Genomic DNA, 27,493 nt, shown 5'->3' on the forward strand with positions numbered 1-27,493 from the left:
ACACACACACACACACACACACACACACATACACCATCAAGTTATAACTTAAGAATGAATGATTGTTTGATCAAACACACTACTCTCAACTCAATCACTTGATTGATAAACTTGGGTGTGTGTGAGGGGGTTGTGTTGATTGTGTGTGTTTATGTGTTTGATTGATCAATCAACTGATTTATTTATTGATTGATTGATTGATACATGTATCAAGCCAGTGACAATGGATGTGTTTATTTTATAAAATGTACTTATAAGGCTATGACTATCAGGGTGAATGTTCGTTGATGTCAAGGCGCTCGCTTATGTGTGTGAGTGTGTGTGGTCACTCCAATGATTGACAGTCAGCCAGGCTTCCTTCCTTCTTACTTAAATTACTCAATGACCATCGATCAATCCAACTAACCAATCCCCCTTTAATTCAACCGACGCTGACTTCCTTTTAGATTTGAGTCGATTATTTGATTGATTGATTGATTGATTATTTATTTAATATTATTTGTTTGGATGATTGTTTGATTTTCTTCCAAGATTTATTAAAAAAACAATTTTGAAGCCAAACTTAGATTGATGAAAAACGATCGGCTGAGATCCTGATCAGTGCCCCTGACAAAAACACTCTTTCATACTTTGATCATACTTATTAAACTTCAAATACATCGTACATACATACATACACATAATCAATCAATCAATCAAACAAACAAAACAATCACATAACAATGCAACAACAACAACCAAGAAAGAAGACATCGATCATTCAATCACCAATTAGACTACTTGAGACATTGTCAACGGTTAGTCAGGATCAGGGCAACACACCAAGACCATCCAGGAGCATTCTGTTGTTCATCGGTGGCATGCAGGCACTGAGTAAGGGCGACACATCAAAGACGACTGAGGACAAGCTCAGCAAGGCATTGGAGGAGGCAGAGAAGAGCAATGAGAACGAAGAGCTGGCATCGGCCCTGCTCGGCATTGGCTACCTCTACTCATTCGACAGCGACCAGCCCGCCCAAGTGCTGCGCGCCATCCAATCATACAAGCGCTCATTGGATCTGTGGAAGCTGGTGCACTCGGCCACCTCACCCAAGCTCATCGGGCTCCTCGGCGACCTTGCCGCATTGCAACAACATCAACAACAAAAGGCAGAGGCACTTGCCTCCCTCAACGAATGTCTAGTCATCTACAAATCACAAGGACTTGACAAACCAACCAACAACGACTTTGTCGGACTACAAGACCTAATCAACAAGCTTCAATAATATAATATAATATAATAATATAAATAGTTGATATCAATGTTGTACTTCCAAATTATCAATAATCGCATCATTTTCAATCAATCTTAATATTATTATTATTATTCAATTGAATTAATTAAATATTATGTGCATGACAATGAATGAATAATGAATGAGTGAATGAATGGATGAATGGTCCATCCCTCAACAAACACTCACTCTTTGCTCTTCACCTCCTCATTAGTTGTTTTCAATTTAATTTTAATTTTTTCAAATTATCACACCTTTTTGAGTGAGAGACCGAAGCTAATGCTTGAGATGAAGTGAGACATTCATTCATTTCATTCATCATTCTTGTTGCAACAACTCAACTAATAATATATATATATCTATCTATCTGTATACTCATATACCTACTCTATTCATATCATCCTACTACTACATACTCACATTAGAAAGGAAGGAAGTTCAGGTCTAGTCTAGTCTGGTATGTCTCACTCATTCACTCACTCAATCATTCAAACATACCAACTCATTCAATCAATCAATACTGACTTACGTAGTTCATATCATATCATATTATAATAGAGTATCAAAGCATAGAATAGGAAGAGATGTCAAGCGGAGATGAACATGAAGATGATGGTCGTGATGATGATGTGTTTGATGATAATGATGATGATGAGGATTATGTAGGAGATGATGATGATGAGGAAGAGGAGGAACAGGAGGAAGTTCGTGGACGTGGTCGTGGATCTTCTTCATCTTCATCCTCAAGCAAGAAGAGAAAGAATGAGAAAGGTGGCTCATCAGGCAAGAAGGGCAAGAAGCCAAGAGCGTCATCATTCTTCGAAGATGAGGCCGATGAAGCAGAGGACGACGAATCGGAGGAAGAGGAAGATGAGGCCGAGGATGGATACGCAAGACACGCACGTGATATCGAGAGCTCCAACAGGAGCACATTCAGGAGTCTCCAGCGCGAACAAAAGACCGACGAGCAGATTGAAGAGGAGCTGAAGCGTCGCGCAGAGGAGTATGATCTGCGCGCTCAACAACAGGACGACTATGATGACGAAGAGTTTGAGGACACGTCAGGCCTGCCCAACCAGAGCTATTGGAGAGTCAGATGCAAGCTGGGCGAGGAGAGAAACGTCGTGGCCGATCTGATGCAAAAGTATCTGAACCTGCAGCAGGGCCCACCCAACGAGCGCATCCTGATCAAGTCGGTGCTGGCGCCCCACCACCTGCCCGGCCAGGTCTACATAGAGGCCGAGCGCGAGCTGCACGTCAAACAGGCCATCCGAGGCATTGCCTCGATCATGTACTCGGGCATGATGCTGATCCCCCTCAAGGACATGATTGAGATCCTCTCCACCAACAGGAAGAGCACAGTGCTGCCCCGTGGCACGTGGGTGCGCTGCCGTCTGGGCAAGTTCAAGGACGACATTGGCCAGGTGGTCGAGTATGATGCCGAGCGTGGTCGCTGCGTGATCAAGCTGATGCCCCGTATCGACCCGAGTGGACCATCGCACGATGACGGCGAGAAGGCGCTCAAGAAGAACGTGCGCCACCCCCAGCGTTTCTTCAACGACAAGGACCTCTCGGGCAAGGGCTACGAGATCACCAAGAAGAAGGACGCACACAACGAGGTCTACTACATATTGGACAATGAGAAGTACAAGAACGGCTTCCTCTTCAAGCAGATGCGAATCACCAGCATTGTGAGCGACGGTGTCGTGCCCTCGCTCGAGGAACTTCAGCGATTCCAGGACCGCAACGACTACTACGACGAGGAGAACGAAAACGAAGCCGAGAGCGACTTCAAGAACATGAACATTGTCGACGCGCAGTCCATCCCCAAGGTGGCAGCGCGCCCCATCAGCTTCAGCAAGGGAGACACGGTCAAGGTCATCGAGGGAGACCTGAAGCACCTCATGGGTGTGGTGGAGTCTGTCGACGACCGATCCGTGTCTATCATGCCCCTGCACGACTCGTTGCGCGAGGTGCTCATCTTCCAGCCATCCGAACTGCAAAAGTACTTCAAGATTGGTGACCATGTCAAGGTCATTGCCGGACGATACGAGGGCGAGACAGGACTGGTGCTGCGAATCGAGGAGGCTGCTGCCGTCCTCCTGTCCGACCTCACAATCTCAGAGATCAAAGTCCGACCCCAAGATCTCCAAGAGTGCACAGAGATCTCAACTGGCAAGCTCGAGCTTGGCAACTATGAACTATATGATCTTGTACAGATTACGTATGTTATCACCAGCAACCATTGATTGATTGATCGACACTAACATCCATCCATCCATTATCACGGTTGATCAACCAATCTAGTCCACAAAAGGTTGGAATTATAATTAAAGTAGAGAGAGACTCATTCAAGATAATGGACGAGAACTCCAATGTAACATCAGTTAAACTACAGGAAATAGGCAACAAGAGGAGGACAAAGAACGCCTCCACACTGGACACCAATCACAACACTGTCAGCTCAAACGATGTGGTCGAGATCGTTGATGGTCAATATAGAGTGAGTAGAGATATGGTTGGACATGGCTGGAATGATCCCAGACACTAACTAACATCATCCAACCCAATCAATCCATTCAATTTGACAGAGCAAACAAGGAGTCATATTACATATATCAAGAAACTTCTTGTTCTTGAAGAGCAAGGATGTGTTTGAGAATGGAGGAGTGATTGTGGTGCGAGCAAACTATTGCAGTCTGCTTGGTGGATCAAAGAACAAGATTACTCAGTCGTTCCAGGCACCGATGAACCCTGGTGGAGGAGGCCGTGGCGGCGGCGGCAGATTTGGCGGCCCATCAAGCAATGGAAGTGGCGGCGGAGGCGGTGGAGGCTTTGGAGGCGGCGGCCGCGGTGGCCAAGGCGGAGGCAGTGGCGGCCCGGGCAGAGGCAGAGGACGCGAGAACTCCCCACTGCACAAGACGGTCACGATCAAGACGGGCAGCTGGAAGGGCTACGTGGGCATCGTCAAGGAGTGTACAGATACGATGGTGCAGGTGGAGCTGCAGACAAACTCCAGACGAATCAATGTACAGAGAAACAATATACTGTTGCCAGGAGAGCGACCCAGCCAACAGACGCAGCAGCACGACTCGTGGGACTCGCAGCTGTACATGGCCAGCAGGACGCCGATGCGCGAGGAGAACCCTTCAATGACACCAATGCGCATGAACACCCCGGCGCGTCGCGACAACGATATGTGGGCGCCACCCAGCCGCTACGACGACGAGTCTGCGCCAACACCCACCGACTACTACAGCACGACACCGGGCACCAACTACATTCCCTACTCACCATTCACACCCAACACCGAGTCGCACCGCAACGACAACTACACACCGATCAGTCTGCAGACGCCCTCATACGACACGCCCACGCCATCGTACAACAACTACGAGCAGCCGACGCCGCAGGCCGACGTTCCCGCCTCGCCCTTCACCCCGCATGCGCCACAGACGCCGGCCACGCCGTCGACACCCGCCATGGACGAGCAAGAGGAGGAGCTCGACGGCACTCCGTGGCGCGGAACCAACATCGAGGTGGTGTTCAAAGAGGGCACCAACCATGGAGGCGCCAAGGGTGTCGTCCTCGAGTGCAACAACAATGGCATCGTCAGCGTCGAGCTGCCGAGTGGATCGCGCGTCAACAACGTCTCACAGGACGCTCTGGACCTGGTGGTGCCTGCCAAGAAGGACCGTGTTCTCATCATCAAGGGACAGTACCAAGGCTACACCGGACAACTGTTTGTCATCTCACAGGGATCAAATACCAGAGACTCTGGCATTGTCAAGATGGACTCCAATCTGGACTTCAAGGTCATCAAGATGACCTATTTGGGCAAACTCACAGGCAACTAATCATCCAAGCCATCCATTGATCTCCGGGAGATGGTACATTCAATATACATAAACTTTGGTTCAAAATAAGGCAACAGTCTGTCAACTACCAATTGATTCTGATTAATTGATTGATTGTTAAAGTTCCCACCCAGACAAATCTCTAAGTGGACATTTCTGTTCTGCTTCAATCTCTACCGTACTTTATTTGTCCATTAAAGTCAATAGATGATCGAATAGAAGATAAAATTTTTCAATTATTTTACCTGTGTATTTTTTCTTTTGTAAAGTATCAAATTTTAAATTCTTTTCTGATGGGTTTACAATTTTTTTGGAGGTTGATAATATTTTCCTAAGTTTGGTATAGAATAATTGGTAGTTCTCTATTTCATCTAGATAAAGATTGCCCTGGTTGAACCTGTCCGTTTTTGAAACCAGAAGTGTATCATTATATTCCTGGAATTCCATACTCTCTAGAGTTGTCAACAACTCTTGATTGGTATAGTCTTCCTTATGAATTGTGGAAAATAATTGTACAGGAATGAGGCAAGAAGCTACATCCAAAATAACAACTAAAAGTATAATATTAGCAATAAATATTTTCATTATTATAATTATTATTATCTTTTTATCTAATTAATAGTAGGAAATAGAATTAATATATTATTATAATTATATTGATTCAACTATTTATATATTTCCATCAATAAAAAATATGGAGATTTTTATTATTGATCAATCATCAAACCTTCACACACATATTGTAAGAAGAGTACATCCTCTAATACGATCCACTACAATTTACAACTAAGATTGTGATATAAATTCCAGATGACTGTAGTTGGCTTTGAGGAGTGATTCCTTTGTATTGGAAGTGTGAACACAGAACAGTAGTAAAATGGATAAACGACTATTCACTCGCTTGAAAACTTATCTTTAGACAACCATTCGATTCAGTTTACATTCTCAAGGATATAGGGATAATTCCTTCCATTATGATATGATCTGCAAGATCATATATTTCTTAAATTGTTTTATTTGTAATACAATAGAATTGAATCAGAATAGGTGGAAATGTCAGGGTAAACAATGACAAGTAAGTAAATATAACGATAATGCCAAGATCGACAAGAAGAAGGTCAAGACACCAATTCTTGAAAATGCACAATAGTCTTAAGGAGAAGACGGATCAATGGTGCAAGTCCTTAGTCGCTACCAAGTTCCCAGATGAAAAGAAGAAGTTGACGGGCGAACGGGTTGAAGTATAGGAGAGCTGAGGCATGTGTGATGTATAATATTATACTATACTATTATTATATTATATATTATACATAACAATCATAGTGTTTGTCACTCTCATCAATGAATGACTAAAAATGAAAGAGTGATTGATTCTCTTTTTGTTTGAATGAATGAGTTATTACAAACCCATAACATATATTACAACTACTTGATGGATATAGACGAGCAACAACAACAGCAACAGCAACAGCAACAGCAACAACAACAACAACATAACAATCATGGTCACGACGATGATGTTATGAAGGGTCATGAGAATCATGAGGAGCTGCATGCCTCTATTCTCATGGTTATTGTCATTCTCACATTGGTGTCACAGATTGCATTGGTGTTGTGGAAGTCTAGATCACCTCGCACCTTCTTGCGTGTGTCAATGGGTGGTCTGTGGCTCTTCCCCTTGATCTACTCTATCTACAATGGTTTCATTCGAATGATCCTCGTCTGGTCGCTGTTCAGTGCCGTGATTGTCTCACTGTACCGTCTGTCGACACGTCAACCACTGGGAAGGAACACGCCCAAGATCGTCTACATGTGGTTCTACTTCATATATATAATGGCCTATCTGGTCACCTTCATTGGCTACCTAGGCATGATGGCATCAATGCTAGACCTCCCCTTGCCAATTCTCAAAGACAGCTACGACGTAGCCATCTTCTACGGGCTATACTTTGGTCTCCTGGGTCGAGACTTTGCCGAACTCTGCTCCGATCGAATTGCATCAATACTTGGTGTAAGTTGTTATTGATTATGTTGTTGACGTGGCTTGCGACTAACTAAGATTCCAAACATCAACTCATATGAATATGTAGATTGGAGGATCACGACTACCTGTTACCAAGGTATCAAGTAACTATTGTGCGATATGCACTGGTAACCTGGACAATCAATCACATTACTCAATGGTATCTACTGCTTCACTGGCAGATGATGACAAACAATTATCAAGTAGTACCGGTGGCAGATTGGATAAGATTATGAATATCTTTTATAGTAAGAGGAGTTGCAAGCTCTCATGTGGTCATGTGTAAGTATTGTGATCCTGTCACATTGTGTGTCATCATTGTAATGCTTACCATCCATCATTTTCCATTTAGTTATCATCTTTGGTGTATCCGTGGATGGGCACTGGTTGGAAAGAACAACATGTGTCCAACATGCAGTGAGAAAGGTATGTTGAAATAATGATGATGATGATGATGTTGTTGTCCATATGTGAATCCAATCAAGTCCTAATCAATCCTATATTTGTCAATTAACAACACAGTGGATATCAAGACATTCTGTGACAATCCATGGGAAAAGAACTCACAACTATGGGGATTCCTTCTTGATATACTTCGATATGGTGTCGTTTGGAATCCAATAATTATCGTTGCCTCACAGCTGATAATTTATATATTTGACAAATAATAATAAAATAAAAATCTTCGAGAAAAAAAAATAGCCAATATTATACCCTCAAAAACATGGTAATAACTAAACAATTAATATGGGCTCTATAGCACAGATGGCAGTGCGCAGGTCTTGTAAACCTGAGGTCCGGAGTTCGATTCTCCGTGGAGCCAAAATTAGTTTTGATTTTTGATCAACTTTTTTTAGTGGCCTCAAAAAAAATATTCGAAAAAGGCTCAAAAACAGTCAGGATGGTGTAGTCGGTTATCACATGACCTTCACACGGTTAGGGTCACGGGTTCGATTCCCGTTCTTGATAAATACTTTTATTTTGGATAAGTTTTTTTTCCCTTCTCCTCCCCATTGTCAACAGTCTGGTGAGGTTATCGATCTTCTTGATCTGCGAGAGTCTGCTGCGGAGCTGTGGTAAATTGGCTCGTCAGTTAAGTTAATGTAACATGAGGAACTTCCAGAGTCGAATGATTCGTTTTCCAAAGTGTTTTGATGTCGCTTCGCGCACTCAATCACTTCATTCGTTCATTCATAGACAGTGGGTCTTCAATTAATAACTGTCATACTCTCAAGGTATGTCCTCTTGTTACACCAATCAATCATCATATATATAAATAAATAAGTTTATATGATTCGTTCATTCATAGACAGTGGGTCTTCAATTACTAACTGTCATACTCTCAAGTGAACGTTCAATAATATTAAGAGTACATCTCTTTATATTAAATTAAATCATGAATTAAAAAAGAATTAAAGGAAATAAAAGGTTCTGCCTTTTGCCGGGATCGAACCAGCGACCTTAAGATCTTCAGTCTTACGCTACTACCAACTGAGCTAAAAAGGCGATACACAGAAAGACAATAAATTCTGCTTTTGAGCTGGAATTTTTTTGGTTTTTTTTTTGAAGTATTTGTTTATTTCGTATCTTTGCTTGCTACTTCATGTAGATTTCCATGCTTGTCCAGCCTCTTAATGATAAAGTCCTCTGTCTTTGGAACAGGCTCCAATATCGTAGGATCCAATTGGCTTTCCGCTGTTTTTTGTTGTTGAGGTGATGGCGTTGGTTTTGTTGTTGAAGTTGTTGTTGTTGTTGATGTCTTCGAAGTCATTGTGTCCAACTTGATATTGATACTACTGTCACCTATCTCACTGAGATGCTTCTTGGCACTGCCTCGAGGCAATGGTTTTGGCTGTGAGTGATGTGGCGCCCATCCAATCAAATATATTACCTGGAACGTCGCTGGAACTGTTCCATCATCATTGCCGTACAGTCCTTGATAAATTGCCGATGCACCCAAGAACGAGTCCTTACCGGCGGCCACTCGACTCTTGTACGTTGCGTTGTTCTCGCCCATTAACTGCAGATCCTTCATCAGAACGAACATGTTGCTGTAGCGAATGACCAACTTCTCCGTATCCACTGTGGGCAGAGTAAACCTTGCCTTGGACAACAAGTTGCCCACGTCACTCAGCTTTGCGAATGGAGATATATGTGGAGTGAACCCTCCACATCGTTCAATGTCACTCAAGTACAATGAGTCCCTTTTGTTTGGTGAATGATTGATTGATTGAGTCAGTAAGTCATGACTGGACGATCGATCAGGATCGCACCATACATACTTTAGTTCGGTCAATGTTTCCTCACCGAGGAGACTTGCTAGGAATACACCATTTGGCTTGAGTAACTGTCGGAGATGAGCAAACACACCTGGCAAGTCATTGATCCAGTGCAGAGAGAGGTTGGACAAAATGAGATCAAATTGCTCATTCTCGAATGGAAGTCGGTCCTCCATATTGTCCACTACTATCCTCTTTGGTTTAACTAGTCTTGGTGTTAGTCCACTCATTCGACAAATGATCATCCATTCAAATCATACTTTTGTAATTGACATCCAATGATTCGTCACGATATAGCATCTCTTTTGAAGAGTCCAACATGTAGTATTCAATCTGATCGTTGTTGTTGTTATCATTGTCTGGTACTAGGTCATTGAGTTGTTTGAGTAGGGCACCATTGCGAGAACCAAAGTCAAGCACTTTGTTCATCTTTATATTCTTGACGTCGAATATCCTGTCGGCCAGTCGACTTGCCACCTCATCAAACAAATAATCACTTGAAGCTGCATTATCACGTGTCGCTGCAAATGATCTCTGTCTACTCTTTAACTGTTGATTGAATATATTGACCTTCTCTATCACTCCTGCACCTGATCCTCCAGTTCCTTTCGATGGCTGAGTCTGAGTCTGAGTCTGTGGCTGAGTATTGTTTGAATCACTTGAATAACATCTCAAGATATGACTTATGCTTGTAGTATACCTATTGATACTACTTATATATATACAACTATTATGTAATGATCTTAGTCTATTCATATCTATGTTTGATCTTGATGCATCTTCAGAATGAATGAATGAGCGAAAGGAGAAGAATGAACAAACTTCCCAAAACAACACATTCTTCGTCTTTTCAAACAAACAAACTGATACAATACAGATACAGATACAGAATGACATCTACTACATCGACTACTTCTACTACATCGACTGCAGCAGTGGCAGAGGCACCTGTGTCGAGCAATGAAGATGTTGGTCAACTTAGAATATTAGAGTTCTTTAGTGGAATGGGTGGAATGTACTACTCTGCACAGCTATCAGGTGTACCATTCAAAGTTGTACAATCATTCGATATCAATACCAATGCCAATCAAGTATACAATCACAATATAACATCAAAGACTGCCAATCCCAAGAAGAACAAAGTCAACAATGTATGATCGATCCACTCTCATTCATTCATTCATTCGTTCGTTCATTCAAACATTGACTAACTCATTCGAATGGACATGGTCAAACAACAGAAAAGTATCGATTCTCTCACTGCCAAGGAATTGGAAGCATTAAATGCCAATGCATGGTTGATGGTATGCTCCGCTCAATCACTCAATCACTCACCGTTCAATCAATCAAACACTAACGAACAATGAAGAGTCCTCCATGTCAACCATTCACTAGAGTTGGATTACAGAAGGATCTTGCGGATAATAGGACAAACAGCTTTGTTAACTTACTTGATATATTGGCACAATTACAACAACCTCCACAATACATACTGATTGAGAATGTCTTTGGCTTTGAGAAATCAAATGCCAGACAGATGTTGGTTGAGAAGTTCCAGTCATTGAACTACTCCTTCCAGGAGTTCCATCTAACTCCAACTCAATTTGGTATACCAAATCAACGTCTAAGATACTTTTGTATCGTAAGTCATTCATCCAAGTTGGTGGCCAAATATGGAAATGAAAACTAACAACTCAAACTCAAACTCGTAGGCCAAACTCAGATCCAGCACTCAATCAGCCACATCAACAACATCAACTACGTCAACAACGACCATGACAACTACAGAACAACTACCAATACTCAAGGATATACCTGGTGTTGAGTCTGTTGAGGTTAGGGAATTGTCAGAGTATTTGGATGAGGATTCGGAAACGGAACAACATTACGCCAAGCATAGAGTGCCAGAGAAGTTGTTGTTGACTCCAAAGAGCATGCAATTCGATATCAAGACCAAGGTTGACAAGACTACCAACTGCTTCACAAGAGCCTACAACAAATTCGTTGAGGGCACTGGAAGTATATTACAGATGGACACCAACTTCAAACCAGACATCAACAATCCACAATCACTATTGCCAATGAAGTTGAGATACCTATCACCCAAGGAGATAACAAGTATGTCTTGTACAACATTGACATTGACATTGACATTGACATTGGCATTGACTAACAGTCCCATCTTCATCTTCACCAACCATCCACTTAGGACTACACTGCTTCCCTGAGGAGTTCGCATTCCCACCGACCTACACATTGACACAGAGTTACCGATTGATTGGCAACAGTCTGAACTGTAAGATAGTGTCCGAACTGTTAAAGTATCTATTCTATAGGTATGAAGAATCATCATAAACTTATGTTATTGATTGTTTGAGGGAAGTGATTGATTGAAGTGATTGAGTGATTGAGTGATTGAGTGATCGAGTGATCTTAGTTGTTGGAGGCATCGCCATCCGACTCATAATCAACATCTACATCAACATCATCATCAATGTTGATTGCCAGCATGTGTTGTTGCTCCTTCTTCTTGTTCCTTGAAGTGGAAGAGACGACGGACTTGTTTGAACTCTTGAGTAGTAATAATGTCCTCTTGCTTGATTCGTTGAGTTGGAGTAGTAGTTGATGATTGAGTAACTCATAGTCACGATAGAACCATATGGAGAGCGTGACAACCATGGAAGCACAGGCAAAGAACAGCATGCGTATCCTGCTGACAAGGAAATACTTGAATTGTACATTGTCAATCATGCTGTTGACTCCAAGTATATCCATTAGATGACCAGACAACGAGTGTGATGATACACTTATAGCGTATCTCTCCAACATCATCGATGTGATCAGGCCAATATATAATGGCAGCCTAGCAGGCGCAGACCTCTTGGTACTTGTAATGAAGAACAACTATTGTTGATGTTAGTAAGGGTCATGGTTGTGTAGTTGGATTGGAGTGGACTGGGATAACTTACAAGTACAGAGGTTGCAGCGTAATAGATTATGGACTTAAGGTCAATGAACTCTGATAGGATGGTGTTGGACAAGTTGTTCAAACCATTAAGGATACTAACTATTAGTTGATGTCCTTGTGAGATCTTGTCCTGAGCATTGAGTATCTCTCGTTGCTTGGACAAGCATTGATCAGTGATTGATCCTATGCCACTCAAGTCTCCAATAGCCTAATGTGTATTGTTGTATTGTTGTTAGATTGATTGATTGATCGAATGGATAATTGATTGATAGATACATACTTGCTTTTGAAGACCTAATAGTCTATTCTGATTGTCCAATGACTCCAAGGTATTGGATGATATAAAGTTGGCAGAGTCTTTGATCTGGAATAGGATATCAAGGGACTGTCGGTAGTAGTATGTGTTAGACATTACTCGGATTCGTCCCGAAGAAGTACATACCGCGCGAGAGGATTGTTGTTGTTGTTCGGATAACTTCACTTGTGACTCTAGCAATGTATCTTGCTTGACTATTGTCTCGCGAAGATTGGACTTTAGCTCCTCTGATGTGACACTTATCCTGTTGAGAAAGTCCATCGATTGCTCCAACTGCATCTTCAAGTTGCTGTTGATGTTGACCAACTTCTGTTGTGCCAAGTTGGTCTGTTCCCTATGTATTATTGGATTGGATTGGATTGGCGGTCAGAATGGGATGGCGAACCAGCCAGCCAAACAAGCACTTAAGTTAACTTACATTGACTCCGAGAGTAGTTGCGACTGGAGATAGATCTGCTTGACAGAGGTAAGAGTGTCGACTGTGGACTCGATGAGTTTGTTGACAGCCTTCTCGGTCTGTTGCTGGAACAGCTCGGACTGGAGGTAGTAGCAGATGTTTTCGGTGGAGATGTAAAAGTTGGTGTAGGTCATGTAGGCCAGCTCACTCATGGACGATGTGCACTCGGGTATGGACATCTTGTCGGTGCACTGATAGCTTGTTAGACCGGACTTTTCGAGGTGGCAACTGGCCAACTTAACGGCGAGTCTTGATCTCTGGACATCGTCCATCTCTTTACAACCATGGACCAATGACTCCATACATTGTTCCCAGCACTTGCTCTTCTTGGAGTTTGTTAGGAGTGACTCCAACTCGTCTATGTTGTTGGATGAAAGATGAATGAGTAAGATGAATGGCCTTTGGATTCTTAATTCATGGGTCATACCTTTTCCTTTGAGTGCCCTTTCGTTTGACTTGCTATCCAGCTCGAAGAATCCTGGAAAAGACTGCGTCACATTTGCCAAGGTTGCTAGAACGAGGAATAGGATGGTAATAAAAAGGATATTGCTTCTTGATTTGTTGTTGTTGATGTTGTTCATCTTTAATCAATTAAACAATCAATGGTAGGAAGATGGATGGCGGGATGGAGGGAGGAATGTAGGATAGATGGATGGATTTGGATGGCTCGTATTGTATCTCTCTGAGAATAATACACAATAAGCTTCAAAGAAGACTCTTTATTCTTCAATGGTTTAAGAGTAATAACAGTTAGGCTGTTACTAAATGAAAGAAGAATAAGTCCTTGTATTGATTGAGGCCTTTTTGTAATGTTATGATGATTCACAATGTTCTCCCAAAGTAATAAGGTCAATGACTACTAGTGACTACCTCCACTATCAAACAACAGTTGAGGACTATGGTAGGTAACTTAGTGTTATCAATGACTATTCTTCTATTCGTTAGGGGAGTTATATTATTTTTGTGATCTATCAAAGGGGAGAGACAGAGGAGATAGATGGTATTGTTATATATATATATATATATTATTTATTCGCAATAAACAATACTTGATTGATTGATGAATGAATGAATGAATGAATGATTGAATGATGGTTATTGGATTGTTTGTTGGTGATTGGTGATTGGTGATTATGTAAAGTTGATTAGATTGATTGAATGGATGACCAATATGAACACTGTTGTTAGTATATTCAACTACAATACCTACTACTTTTATTACTACTACTAAAACAGGTAATATGAAAATATATATGTATAAGTATACAAATAAAGTGATGAGGGAACAATGGTTTACAAACAAACACAACAGTTCGTTTTGTGATCCTTTTCCAAAAACAGTCATCACTTCCAATTTTGAACATCAAATCCTTCATTCAATCATTCTTTAGTTCATTCATTCTACTCAATCATTACTTTTGTGATACATATATATATATTAGTAGTAAAAGCAATGGATGAACATAGACAACATGATCATCAATCACTAGAGTCAGTGTTCTCAAAGGATGAGTTTGATACGAAGCAATGGATAAATGACTTGCTTGGTTCAAACAACAAACAATTAACTAAACAACAATCTGATGATAAGTTTAACTATCTAAATGAGAGTGAACTAGAAGTATGTACACTATACAAACAACAAAGTATTCATTCATTCTGACACATAAGTTTGATTGATTGGTCACTTTGATGATCCCCTCTCAACATACATCCCACATCAGAATGTTGCCTCTGATGCATTGTCAAAGCTACAGATATTCAGTTTGGAACTGAATATATCACTGGAGAATAGATCCAATCAATCAATGTTATATGTTCCCAAAGCGATTAGAGAGATTGATAGGGTACGCAAAGAGTCCTTAATACTTAAACAAAGAGTCAAACAGATCAGTGGCGCAATTGATTCAATGCACTCTAGCACCTCGGCAACAGTGGCCAATGTATCAGCATTGGATACGGTGCGCAAGAGAATTGACCTATGCATTCGCTCTTTGAATGAGGCTGAGAAGCTGCTCACATTCTCATCGAGTATCGATCAGTTGTTTCAATCGACTGACTATCTAAAGATTGCAGAGACACTCGAGGGTGTCAAGCAGTCACTATCAGTACTCTCGGACATTCCCGAGTTCCGCGAGCAGGCCAAGCACTTCCAGCAGCACCAGGATCGTCTGGAGCAGCTGATTCGTCCACAGCTGACGGCCGCATTGACTCAGCGTGACCTGGAGGCATGCAAGAACTATCTGCGCGTCTTCCAATCGATCAAACGCGAGCAGCAGTACATGTCACACTATTATAATGTGAGATTGGAACCAATCCGTCAACTGTGGGCATCATTTGGAGGTGGTGCGCGTAATGTCACCCCACCCAAGCCGCCTGCTGGCAGTCCAGGCACCAGCTCCCCTCCCAACATCAATCAGACAACGCCAACTGCCAATCTTAATCAATGGATACAGACATTCTATGAAGAAGTTACACTGTTGGCACACACAGAGCTCGACTGGCTCGTTCGACTATCCCCAACCAACAGCGCACAGCTCACAGAACAGATGCTGGTCAGTCTGTTCCTCTCGATCAACACACAGCTACACACAAGGATCGAGCAGTTTGTTCCACCCAGCCAACCGGGCAAGACTGGCGAGCTGATCACACTCTATCAAACAACGATCCAATTCCTCAAGCAGCTAAAGCTGCCCGAGAAGAACACACTGATCAAGACTGTACTGGAACCATTCAAGCATTTCCAGACCAAATATCCAGAGAACGAAGGAAAGCTATTCAGACAATATCTATCCTCATTCACACTTGTTGTAAGATCACTGCCATGCCGCTCATCATCCCTTGCTGCTGCATCCAAACTTACAATCCACCTCCATCCCATATACATCCATCCAGAAAAAGAATGACTACATGACGACGATCAAGAACGTGGAGAACTCAATCAACAAGCTATTCCCTCTATGTGAGGCCTCAATCGACAGGCTATACGAACTGACACATGCTACCGAGATTGAGCCATATGTACAAATGTTAAATGTAAGGTCATACAGATTGATCATGATCAATCCAGCTTGTCACTAAACAATCACAATCAATCAATCCAATGTAGAATGTATTTAGAGACTTTATAACAATGTTGAAGGAGACACTTAATGAGCTAAAGGTCATGTCCAACATTGCTGTGCCAAAGGATATACTGATGCAGATTGAACAAAGAAGACAACAGGCGATGCCAGGTGCAAAGCCACCTGCTCAACAAGTCCTACAGCCAGCCCAGTTGAACTGGGAATATTTCCAAGGTGCCATGAAGCTGCTCCAAGACATTGCCGTCTTTATGAATCGTCTGAGATCATTCGAACAATCGATCCAATCCAACTTTATAAGTTATCTATCATCAATGGATGAGATGGATAGTCTGTAAGTATCATTCAATCATTCAATCAATCAATCAAACGAATGATCCAATCCACTGACGATCAATCAAACAAAGTGAATCACATATTAGGAAGATTATTTTACATGATATAACAAAGTTACACAAGGTACAGAACATTGTACATCAGATATCATCATTATCACTACCTACAGCAACTGTGACAACAACACCAAAGAAGTCACTGCTTCAGGATGCTTACGATCAAGTTGTAGGATTCTGCGCACAATGCCAGAACTATGTGTTTGAGACAATGATCCATTACATCAGACAGCGATTCAAGGATATGCCAAAGATGGCCGAATGGAAACAACAGGGTGGAGGCGAGTCCTACCAAACCAATCCATCACAAGTCAGCTACAGCACACAGATTGCCGAACATCTATTGAACATCCCCCAACAACTTGATCCATACTCTGAGGATGAACTATATCGATTCTCATACCATGTTGCAATGGTATGTCTTGTCTGATCAATCAATCAATCACCTCGTCGTCCGTCCGCTCGCTAACCAACCAACCAACCTCAGACCTATCCTGTCAATGATGACTTTTATCAGAACTTGGTGAAGCAACTACATCAACAACAGGTGGAGCGAAGGATACAGATGAGTATGATGTCGGATGATGAAGCTAGTCCAGCAAAACAGGAGCATCACTCAGAGACTGAAGACGAGAATATTGATGAGATGGATGGTATCGCACATCAGTGGATGACACTTGTGGCCAGTGCCACCGAGAAGTTGTATCTTCAGTCAATCGTAGAGATATCGATGCTGTCCGAGTTTGGCTGTCAACAGTTGTCCAATGACATTGGCTATCTGTTCAATGTACTCTCTGCTCTTGGTGTCTCTGCCGATCCACTTTTATCCAGGACTCAACAACTAGTGTCCACGCCCAAAGAGAGATATGCAGAGATCATCAGCAACATTATGAAGAGTGACAACAATGCCGAGAAGAACATTGCCAACCTCATTGCCAAGATGAGAGGTATAAAGTTATGATTACCATGACCATCCATCCATCCGTCATCAGGTCCAAGAAGTTAGTAGTTCAAGTTTGTCCAACAACTTCTTTTTATGTTGTGGTTGGTTGTGGGCCCTTTGAAATTAATCTTTTAATTTAGGAGGACCTTCTGGACATGACCCTTCCCTTTTGGAAATTTTAGGACCACTTGCCCATTTAGGTGGTCTCATTGGGGTCACCACAACCAACATCCAATCAACACTATTGTATTGTTGGTTGAGCAATCCAATCATGTATGTGATGGTTGAAAGGTTTGTTGTTGTGTGTTGTGTGTGTGTCAATGGGACATTGGTAGTTACCAATTCCAAATTTCCTCACACTTCAACAACGCTAGTGCAATGTGTGAATGAATGATGATTGATTGTGTTGTGTGAATATGTGTGTGAATAAATGAAGGTGAGGTGATGGATGATGGATGGTGACTTGACAGCCGGTTGGCACTCTCATTCACACACAGAGACAGACGGAAGGACACTCACTCAACCCAAACACACAATTGTTCAAGAGTGGAATCACCTTCTGTTTCACTTGTCTATTGCACTCTCTCTCTTTCTCTCTCAAGTGTTAGTTAGTTAGTTACAATCACTCCTATCTCTATTTAATTAATTAAAACTTCTATAACAACATATATTATAGTTAGTTATTTATCATTCTGTTAATAACAATACATAAAATGTAAGTACAATCAATGAAGAAAGGAACGGGATGTTGATAAGTTGTTTTTGTTATCAAATAACTAACAATCCAATCAATATCAATCAATCAATGATCTTTATTGATGTTTCCAACATGTAGTCAAAAGTCCAAAGTCCACTTTATCAACATCTTCATAACAAACACACAACAATGTCCGAAGTCGAAACTGCACCAAACCCAACCACAAAGATCGTTCAGCAACCAGTGATCAATATTGTGAAGAAGAGACCTGCTGAGCTTCTCCAGGAGTACAAGTCAACTACCAACACCAAATAATCAACCAACCAACCAATCTATCAATCAAACAATCCACCCTACTGCTACCCTCCCAACCCAACATCCCAACACTCCCCACCTTCCGATCAAAATTGGTTGGTTCCCCAAAGCATCACAAGAAAATGATGAAGACAAAGAGCCAACGATAACAACAACAACAATCACCAAAGTGTTATAATCGAATCAAACTGTACATATATACATACATTGGAGGATACTTGGTTGTGACACCAAACCTGCAGAACAAGTATCCTCCACTTCCCCCCAATCCCTATTCATTCATTCATTAGTTAGTTAGTTAGTTAATCAGTTAATCTCTATTATTTTATATATATATAAATATGTATATATTCAAATGAACTTCTTTGATATCATTGATTGAGTCTTATATCGCTCGCTTTCTTGAATGCATTGAAGTTACAGTATTGCACGAACCTTTACTTCATAGCGTGATTGGTGATTGATGAGTGTTATTGTGGATCGTGATTGTTTTGAGATATCTCGGGGTCGTGCACCATCTGGACCCGAAACCAACCCGCTCAAATAAATCAAATAATAATCTTGGTGTCATGATACAGATACACACTCACACAAACATGTTACAAACACATAATACTTTTCCATTCAGGCCAATCGTCCTTATGAGATAATTACTTTGCAATTTCAGATTCACCATCTGAATATTTAAATTATTTTATTTTAAAATAGATGAGGGGGAGTGTGAGTGAGAGGAGTGAGTGGATGGATTAATGGGGTGAAAGTGTGTGTGTTAGTTACTGAGATGGGGGATGGAGTGAGCCACGCACCACACCAAACACAAAGACTCTGTCGTGCGTTCATCCCAAACCCATCACATCATCACCATTCATCCATTTCATTCAATTCATACCCTTACACTTACATACTTATACATACATACAGATAGAACTATTAATACTAGTTTCATTATCTTATCTCTTACACACATACATACATATACACATAAAATGAACAAGTTTATTACAATTGCTTTGGTCTTCTCTGTGCTTTGCTTTGGCATCGCCTCTGCTGACATCTGGTCGTACTGCACTGGCAACATCAACCCAACTTTCAACATCAACACATTGACCCTCACTCCAGATCCCCCCAAGATCGGTCAGGTCGCTACTGTCAACCTCCAGGGTACCCTCACCGAGGAGATCACCTCTGGCTCATCAGTCTTCTCCATTGAGTACTTTGTCGCCGGTGCCTGGAGAGCCCTCCCAGATTTTGACAACGATGTCTGCTCCGTCGTCACTTGCCCAGTCCAGACCGGTCCATTCACCTTCTCCACTCAGATCAACATCCCCTTCATTACCCCAAGAGTAAGTAGAGACTAGACTAGACTTGACTTAACTGAAGGAAGTACTTTATCTAACATCATCATCATTCTTTCACTCTCTCTTCTTCCTTCTTTAGGGAAACTACCGTGGTCAGCTCATCATGAACGACCAGACCGGAAGAAACATTACTTGCCTTACCTTTGCTACCACCCTCAACCCATAAGTCTATTCATTAGGATAGCTAATAAATCTCGATGGACTTGTTGACTTGAGTAGTTGGTTACTACTACCAATCAATCACAATCGCCTCGGTTCGAACGACTTTAAATATTTAACCTAACCAAAATCAACACTCTACCCCTAGATCAGTCTATGAACATGTTCTGGCTGCTGGATTTGAGTCTGATTGATTGATTGTTCAGTGTAATTAATAAGTTAAGTTACAAGTTTACTTTGGTAGTGGACCATTGAAGTTGGCAATACAGAGGGACATTGAAGCCATCGATGCTACACATTGATCCATTTGATGTGGGTCCACCTTGTCCAGGGCATCGCCCTCAGAGTGATGGTACCAGAAGTACTTTGACATGTCGACTGATAGTTCTCCGCCTGGTATCTGGCCGGGTACGATCAGGAAACTGTTGTCTGTGCCAGACTCACCCTCGATCACCAGGTTGGCGCCGAGCTCTGATAGAACGTCGTCCGACAGTGATTGAAGCGCGTCGATCGTGGCCTCTGAGGCGCCAGACACGGTGAAGCCCAGTGGAGTGGTCGTGCCTCCATCAGTCTCGATCGAGAAGAACGTCTCGTTTCTGTGAACGTTGGCATAGGTTTGTGCGCCAGCGGCACCATTCTCCTCGTTGGTCCAGGCGACCACTCTGACTGTGCGCAGTGGCTGAATGCCGAGCGCCTTCATCAGTCGTACGGCTTCCCAGGCGACCATCACACCGCCTCCATCGTCGACGGCACCTTGGCCGACGTCCCAACTGTCGATGTGACCGCCAATGACTACGACCTGCTCCGGGTACATTGAGCCAGTGACCTGGCCCATGACATTGCGAGACACTGCTGGGTTGGGCATTGTCTGTGCTTCCATGTAGAGGTTGACACTGACCACGGTGCCCTGATCGGAAAGTCCCTGGATAAGGTCGGCATCCTCCAGAGTGATGGCTGCAGTGGGGATCTTGTTGACACCATCGCGATACGACATCATACCAGTGTGTGGCGAGCCAATTGAGAATGGAGTGATTGAACGAACGAGTGCAGCGACACCACCGCACTTTGCAGCGGCCACTGCTCCACCAGACCTATAAGCAACTGTAACGCCATACTCTGTGAATGGTACATTGAACAAAACAATCTTTTTTGGACACAAAGCAGACTTGTTTACCAAATCATCAAAGCTTGAAACGACCAATACTTCGGCTGTGACTCCCTGGTTGTTTGATTGATTGGTCAGTACTGAGTATCATCATAGCCAATGACATGGGCGACACATCAATAACATACGTTGGCTGTTGTGTTGATTGAACCTCCAAGACCAAGGATGTTCATTCGTTTGGTGAATGGACTGAGGATGGCGGCATGTTCATTGCCACGTACCCAATGGGTGACGTTGACATCTTGAGTCTGTACATTCTCCAATCCATCGGCTATCATCTGTGCCTGTACCCAGTCGATTGCCTTCTCCAATGCATCTGAACCCGACAGTCTATTTCCAAAAGTCGTACACATTGTCTTTAATTTAGAGTATGCCTGAGTACCCTTCAATGCAGTATTAACAAGCTTTCCACCATCATCTTGACAATTATGTGATAGTACTACAGTATGTCTTCCCTCTATAATGATTGATTGATTGAGTATGTTTGAGTGAGTATGTATCATGTGATTGAATGAATGATTGATCAAACATAACATACTGCTTAAGATCACTAATGGTACAACAGTTGCAATGATTGTACAGACGATTAGGATAAGTAGTACTAATAGGATTAATCTGTTTCTTCTTGTCTTTGGTAACCATTTTGAGAACAATGATCCTGATTGACCATTCTCATACTGTTCATCATCATAACCTTTAATGTCATACTCCTCCTTCAACAATACAGAGTTCTCATTCGAGTCCATCCCTATCTCTCTATCTCTCTCTCTTTGTTAGTGTATGTTTGAATGATTGATTGATTGAATGATGAGTACCAATGTAGACAGACACTTCAATACCAATGGACCACATGATGTTAGATTTTTGTAAAACCGACCATTCGTCGGAGGACTCCATTGGGTGACCCTTTTGCCAAAGAAAGAAAGTGATTCAAATAAATGTGGTTTTGACAATCAGATAATAAATTAGGGAAGGATACCCAACTGATTGATCAGAGATTGAACATGATCAATTAATCAATCAACTTAATCAATCAATTCAAGAATCTAAGTTATTTAGATTTCCAAAAATATCAAAAGACAATGATGTTCTGTTTGTTTTCCAAACTTCATCATTCTTGAACAACCCAACACAACATACTTAAGTGATAAGACATGTAGTTATTTGTAATAATTCGAGAGAATGGATAGTAATAATAATAATAATAATAGTAGTAGTAATAATCATTGTAAGAAGACATTGATATTATCAGTATTGTTTAATAATCATGTATTACGTAAACAGATTTGGAGATTGGTTAGTTGGATACATAGACGTTTAGGTGTAAAGATAATCAAATGGAAACAGTTATCTGCAATGTTCATATGTAGTAATCGTAGATTATTACCAACACTCAAATATATACTTAATGGTCATGTGAAAGGATTGATACATCCATTAAAGTTTGATAATATATCATTGTCAAACTTGTGTAGATATAATACTGATCTGTCATTGGTTCAATCAATACGCAGTGGACTCATCAATCATCGAGTACAATTCGAAGGATATCATCATGATGTTGTGGCAACATGTTGTATGTCTGGTAGTCTAGACATTGTCAAATATCTCGTGGACCTTGGTTATCCAATCGGTGCTGAATCCGTCACCAATGCAGCAATCAGTCGTAATCTAGACCTGTTGTTATACTTGCATGATAGACGACAGTCCATACCAGCCGATGCATGGACTGTCAAGATGTTTGGAGTGGCCGTGCAGCATGGTGGCATGAAATGGATCACATTCCTCATGGAGCACTATCCAGAGATATGCTTTGTCAACTCGTGGATAATGGAGCAGGCTGCAAAGAATGGTGACTTGGAGTGTGTCAAGTATCTTTATTCAGTGAGACAGACCCAGGAAGAGTCGGGTCATCCCAAGGATGATATGAAGCCATTTCATCTCGGTGAATCACTCAAACATGCATCAATCAATGGTAGGTTGGAGATTGTACAGTACCTCTTGGCACACACAGGTTTCAACTTTGGAGAACTTTCTGCGGCCAACAACGAAGCCTGTCGGTATGGCCATCTCGCCATTGTCAAAGCACTTTGTAGCCGGCTCAAGAATGTGGACCAATATGACACCCACCCCGATGAGGAGATTAGCCTCAATCAAGCTATCCAGAACGCTGCATCAAGTGGACATCTCGAGATCGTTGAGTATCTGCGACAGGGTGGCTATGCAAAGATGAAGAACGTAGACTTTTCTCAATGTTTGCTTGGTGGCAACATCAGGATCGCCCAGCTGGCCTACGAGGACATAACTGCTGCGGGCAACATAGTGGCGGTCAGTCCACTTTGCTTCGACCATGTGCTAAAGTCCAATCACCTTGACATCATCAAGTTCATCAACGAGAAGCTCATCGATACAGGTCTAAATCGTTGGGTCACAGCATTGCCCATCTCAGCCGGACTCAACTATCCCGAGCTACTGGTATACCTCCTGGAGAAGAGACCAGAGTTTAGTATACCTGAGGCAAGCTCACCACCCAAAGCATACCACTACCCAGACATACCCGAAAATAAGGTCAAGCATCTATGTTCGGCAATAGAGACAGCATACATGGATTCGATCATTGGTGGATACTATCATTGTTTGGTGGCACTGTACAAACACTTCCCCAAACACTTCCAACGTGTACGATTCATCAAACTCTACAAACAATACCCGTCATACGATATCAATTATTGGTTCCAAACAACACTTGACATTGATCCTGATCAATAATATCAACAACATGTATGTACAATCGACAACACTAGAGCGCCAACTCTTGGTCCATCAGATGAGCCAATTGTAGAATTTGAAGTTCTTCACATAAAGTGTATCTCCCTCAATGATACCAAAGTCATTAACATAGAAACGCGATAGAAAACTGATCTGCTCTGCTGTGAGCCTGTAGGAGGAAGATGTTAACAATGAAGAATGCAGAATGAATATTGAACTTACTCTTGGTTGAAGACTTGTGGAAAGAATTCCTTTGGAGGCTTGTCAAGGATGGTATACCCCTGGAGCTGGGGTGTAATGGGATGTTGTTGGAGATGAAGGAAATCTCCAACACCGCCGACTTCCTTGACTAGGGAATTGGGTGCTCTTTGGAAATTGATACAAGTGTAGTTGGATGACTTTCTACCTCAATTAATTAGTTTGGACTAGGTTGTTTCAATATTGTTTAGATTCTTCTCGAAGTTGTCTATCTTCTAGTTCTTTAAATTAGAGTGTTGCCAATTCCGGCATTGGTTGATATCCATCATTGTTTGGATAAATATTGTTCGAATCCTCCATTATTATTATAACAGAGATAATATTTCAATTGTACAAATAATTAATAATTAACATGTTTTAGATGATCAACTTATAATATATATATAAGTTGATCATCTAACTTAATATTCAAGGACTATTGGACCATCCAACTTTGAAAAGGACCATTTGAAAGTTCAAGCGCCCATTCCTATTTTTAGAATTTCTTTAATTTTTGGAGTTTTGAGATATGTTTACATATTAAAACATGTTTTACCGATTCATTCTTTTTAATCAAATACAATGCAGCAGTTATAACTGTTGAATGAATAACAAACTAAATGGAAGACACATCACAGGCTGAAGCATTATCAGTGTCATTGGAAGGAGGTGCAAGATCAACATCCATAACATCATCACAACACAAAATATCACAACAACAACAACAACAAGAGTTAGAGTTATTAGACTGTTTTAGCACAAGCGAATGCAGTTTATATAATAATAGTAATAGTAATAGTAACATTGTTACATCGATGTTACTTCTTAATAGTAGTGTTGACTCATCTCCACTTCTATCCACTCTGTCAATGTTTGATCAGACATCAACGTCAACAACACCATCACCTCATATCAATAGACGACAACATTCAAACATCAACATCTTTACAAATGATACATTGTTGCCAACATCAGCCAATGTCAATGTTGATCTCGACGTCAATGTCGATGTCAAAGTTCACGTTGAACCTATAACACTCAAATCATTGGATAACCGCGCTCTAGACTTTGGCAAACTGGCCAAGGATTACAAGATTGATTCGACATTTTACAGCGCATCGGCACAGGCAGCGGCCTGTGTTGAGTTGGACGACATTGTTACAAAGACCAATGAGTTGATCGCGGCGACAATCGCATCAGACAGATCATTCGCCAAGCAATACATGCAGTCCATGCGTATCCAAGACTACTCCTCGTCAGTGCTGACCAACACTCATCTCTTGTGGAACCTTCGCAACATCAGTGCCTTTGTTCTGAACTCTCCCCTACTGGACACTCCGCATTATCAAGATGACATCAATCATTTCCGTCAAGATCTCAATCTAATCTTTAACTTTTATCGTACATTAGTCAATGATCTATTATTCCAACTATGCTTCGTGGCTCAGTCTACAACTCATTCACATTGGAGAGTCAATCAATCACTCTCTCACAACTCATTACCATTATTCCAATATAGCAAGATAACGATATCAAGCACAATCAAAGTCATAACAGAGTTGAAACGTCAGTTTGAGCATTTGGAGAATATCATTCTGTTGGCATCACCAACATCAGTGTCATCAATGTCATCAGGATCATCAGCAACATCCACGCCAGACCAACAACACCAACAACAGAACCAACGACAATCATTGCTATCAACATTCCAATCAATGTTGGAGAACAATACTATATTCCTTAATCACTATTCAGACTTGGATAAATATATCAAGTCATCAATCTTACAAAGATTCACTTATAATGCATTATCAAGTTATACCAAGAAGGTTAGAGGTACAATTATCAATGACAAATTATTCCAAATGGTCATTGGACTTGAGCGCAAGGAGTACCTATTCATATGGGTATGTTGTATTCCAGGTCCATCATTCATCACATCACAATCACTAACAATCATAATCAATCACGTACAGATGATATCATGTTCCAACAACAGCAAGCAGTATTATCTCAATACTTGTAACCCTGCTGCATTCAACATGTCATTCATATCCAAGGCACCAATACTTCCAACACTAATGACTATACTTAATGAGGTATGATGTATCACTCATTCACTCATTCACTCAATCACTAACTTACTCAATCACAAATAGATACTAAAGAAGATAGAGTTGTACAAGAAGGTGGAGACAAAGAAGAGCATCAAGGCGTATAATGCCATTGTTGATATTAATGTTCCATCTGTGTTTGAGTTCATGGAGAAGAAGTTGACAAAGGTTAAAGCCATGTATGATTCACTCAATGACAAGACACTACAGGCAATTACCATGTGCACTACTACTCCTACTCCTACACTCACAGCCAAGGACACATCCATCAAACCTGACAACCTCATCAAACATATAATCAAACTGACAACACTTTGGAACAAGACAATGCAATCATTCTCTTCCATCTTTTCACCTTCCTGTCCAAAGATATTGACAAGGAAGCCAATTGCGTATGTAGACACTTGGCGCCAACCAAACCAATCGATCATCACTGGAAGTATTCCAATCACTAATCAATCATAACAGGAACAATTGGCACGCAAGCGCATACTTGATGACCATGTATTGTGGAATCACTTCGATATTGCCTGGTCAGCCTAGACTGTTTGAACGCATGACGGGCACTCTGCCCTTCTTCTTCGAGTCGATTATGTTTATCAACTATGAGTTCTGCTTCTCAAAGTTGGCCAGACAACATCGTATCTATGATCAATTCGCACAGAGTGTACGTGATATGAACGAACAAGAGAGACGACACATCCTAGAGCGACTCTGGGACGACTGTTTCATAATGGGTGGAGTCCTATTCTGTTCATCCGAGCGTATTCTTCGTATGGACATTGGTCATCTAAACTATTTATTGTAAGTTACCGGTAGCTCTTGCAAGCATCCATGAGATACTAATACAACAAATCAATCAGTTCAATCAAAATTGGAGACGATAAGTACTTCCTGGTTGGCGATCCAGAGATCAAGAACTTTAAGCTATTCACACTTGATGCATTCATCAACGTCATACTCCAACGAGTGTTCTACTTTGCTGGTCCCAAGGCTGAATGAATAACAAACCGAACTATCATATATGGATTGATGGATGTTGGATGATTATTTATTGATTATTTGATTGAACTGCATTGATGATGAA

At 41.5% G+C, this 27,493-nt stretch overlaps 12 protein-coding genes across 12 annotated transcripts; 9 read left to right on the top strand and 3 right to left on the bottom strand.

The window, feature by feature from the left end:
* Window positions 1-692: 692 nt before the first annotated feature.
* SAMD00019534_008660 (hypothetical protein) lies at window positions 693-1,259 on the top strand (the record flags this gene model as incomplete). The annotated part of the gene is made up of 1 exon (XM_012902833.1): window positions 693-1,259. A coding segment is annotated over one exon (567 nt), but the record flags the coding sequence as incomplete, so codon positions are not given.
* Window positions 1,260-1,858: 599 nt separating this feature from the next.
* SAMD00019534_008670 (hypothetical protein) lies at window positions 1,859-5,131 on the top strand (the record flags this gene model as incomplete). The annotated part of the gene is made up of 3 exons (XM_012902834.1): window positions 1,859-3,498; window positions 3,582-3,777; window positions 3,866-5,131. The coding sequence occupies 3 exons, from the start codon at window positions 1,859-1,861 to the stop codon at window positions 5,129-5,131; spliced, it is 3,102 nt and encodes a 1,033-aa protein (XP_012758288.1).
* A 1,387-nt stretch (window positions 5,132-6,518) lies between these two features.
* Window positions 6,519-7,792, top strand: SAMD00019534_008680 (hypothetical protein; the record flags this gene model as incomplete). The annotated part of the gene is made up of 4 exons (XM_012902835.1): window positions 6,519-7,142; window positions 7,222-7,436; window positions 7,507-7,580; window positions 7,677-7,792. Coding segments are annotated over 4 exons (1,029 nt in total), but the record flags the coding sequence as incomplete, so codon positions are not given.
* A 944-nt stretch (window positions 7,793-8,736) lies between these two features.
* Window positions 8,737-10,006, bottom strand: SAMD00019534_008690 (hypothetical protein; the record flags this gene model as incomplete). The annotated part of the gene is made up of 3 exons (XM_012902836.1): window positions 8,737-9,358; window positions 9,437-9,639; window positions 9,803-10,006. Coding segments are annotated over 3 exons (1,029 nt in total), but the record flags the coding sequence as incomplete, so codon positions are not given.
* A 281-nt stretch (window positions 10,007-10,287) lies between these two features.
* SAMD00019534_008700 (hypothetical protein) lies at window positions 10,288-11,782 on the top strand (the record flags this gene model as incomplete). Its single annotated transcript, XM_012902837.1, has 5 exons — window positions 10,288-10,560; window positions 10,675-10,737; window positions 10,803-11,096; window positions 11,266-11,551; window positions 11,643-11,782. Coding segments are annotated over 5 exons (1,056 nt in total), but the record flags the coding sequence as incomplete, so codon positions are not given.
* An 84-nt stretch (window positions 11,783-11,866) lies between these two features.
* On the bottom strand, window positions 11,867-13,755 carry SAMD00019534_008710 (hypothetical protein; the record flags this gene model as incomplete). Its single annotated transcript, XM_012902838.1, has 6 exons — window positions 11,867-12,337; window positions 12,403-12,609; window positions 12,682-12,786; window positions 12,844-13,051; window positions 13,136-13,532; window positions 13,602-13,755. 6 exons carry the CDS (start codon window positions 13,753-13,755, stop codon window positions 11,867-11,869), a joined length of 1,542 nt encoding a protein of 513 aa, XP_012758292.1.
* Window positions 13,756-15,084: 1,329 nt separating this feature from the next.
* Window positions 15,085-17,610, top strand: SAMD00019534_008720 (hypothetical protein; the record flags this gene model as incomplete). The annotated part of the gene is made up of 5 exons (XM_012902839.1): window positions 15,085-15,984; window positions 16,070-16,210; window positions 16,284-16,591; window positions 16,680-17,064; window positions 17,137-17,610. The coding sequence occupies 5 exons, from the start codon at window positions 15,085-15,087 to the stop codon at window positions 17,608-17,610; spliced, it is 2,208 nt and encodes a 735-aa protein (XP_012758293.1).
* Window positions 17,611-18,548: 938 nt separating this feature from the next.
* Window positions 18,549-18,779, top strand: SAMD00019534_008730 (hypothetical protein; the record flags this gene model as incomplete). The annotated part of the gene is made up of 1 exon (XM_012902840.1): window positions 18,549-18,779. A coding segment is annotated over one exon (231 nt), but the record flags the coding sequence as incomplete, so codon positions are not given.
* Window positions 18,780-19,590: 811 nt separating this feature from the next.
* On the top strand, window positions 19,591-20,128 carry SAMD00019534_008740 (hypothetical protein; the record flags this gene model as incomplete). Its single annotated transcript, XM_012902841.1, has 2 exons — window positions 19,591-19,947; window positions 20,042-20,128. The coding sequence occupies 2 exons, from the start codon at window positions 19,591-19,593 to the stop codon at window positions 20,126-20,128; spliced, it is 444 nt and encodes a 147-aa protein (XP_012758295.1).
* A 225-nt stretch (window positions 20,129-20,353) lies between these two features.
* Window positions 20,354-22,032, bottom strand: SAMD00019534_008750 (hypothetical protein; the record flags this gene model as incomplete). The annotated part of the gene is made up of 3 exons (XM_012902842.1): window positions 20,354-21,340; window positions 21,415-21,743; window positions 21,825-22,032. The coding sequence occupies 3 exons, from the start codon at window positions 22,030-22,032 to the stop codon at window positions 20,354-20,356; spliced, it is 1,524 nt and encodes a 507-aa protein (XP_012758296.1).
* Window positions 22,033-22,864: 832 nt separating this feature from the next.
* SAMD00019534_008760 (hypothetical protein) lies at window positions 22,865-24,055 on the top strand (the record flags this gene model as incomplete). The annotated part of the gene is made up of 1 exon (XM_012902843.1): window positions 22,865-24,055. The coding sequence occupies one exon, from the start codon at window positions 22,865-22,867 to the stop codon at window positions 24,053-24,055; it is 1,191 nt and encodes a 396-aa protein (XP_012758297.1).
* A 1,106-nt stretch (window positions 24,056-25,161) lies between these two features.
* SAMD00019534_008770 (hypothetical protein) lies at window positions 25,162-27,408 on the top strand (the record flags this gene model as incomplete). The annotated part of the gene is made up of 5 exons (XM_012902844.1): window positions 25,162-26,199; window positions 26,269-26,391; window positions 26,452-26,798; window positions 26,875-27,210; window positions 27,270-27,408. The coding sequence occupies 5 exons, from the start codon at window positions 25,162-25,164 to the stop codon at window positions 27,406-27,408; spliced, it is 1,983 nt and encodes a 660-aa protein (XP_012758298.1).
* Between the last annotated feature and the right edge of the window lie 85 nt (window positions 27,409-27,493).

The sequence above is a fragment of the Acytostelium subglobosum genome, assembly GCF_000787575.1.
Source record: "Acytostelium subglobosum LB1 DNA, scaffold: scaffold2, whole genome shotgun sequence".
Lineage (NCBI taxonomy): Eukaryota > Evosea > Eumycetozoa > Acytosteliales > Acytosteliaceae > Acytostelium > Acytostelium subglobosum.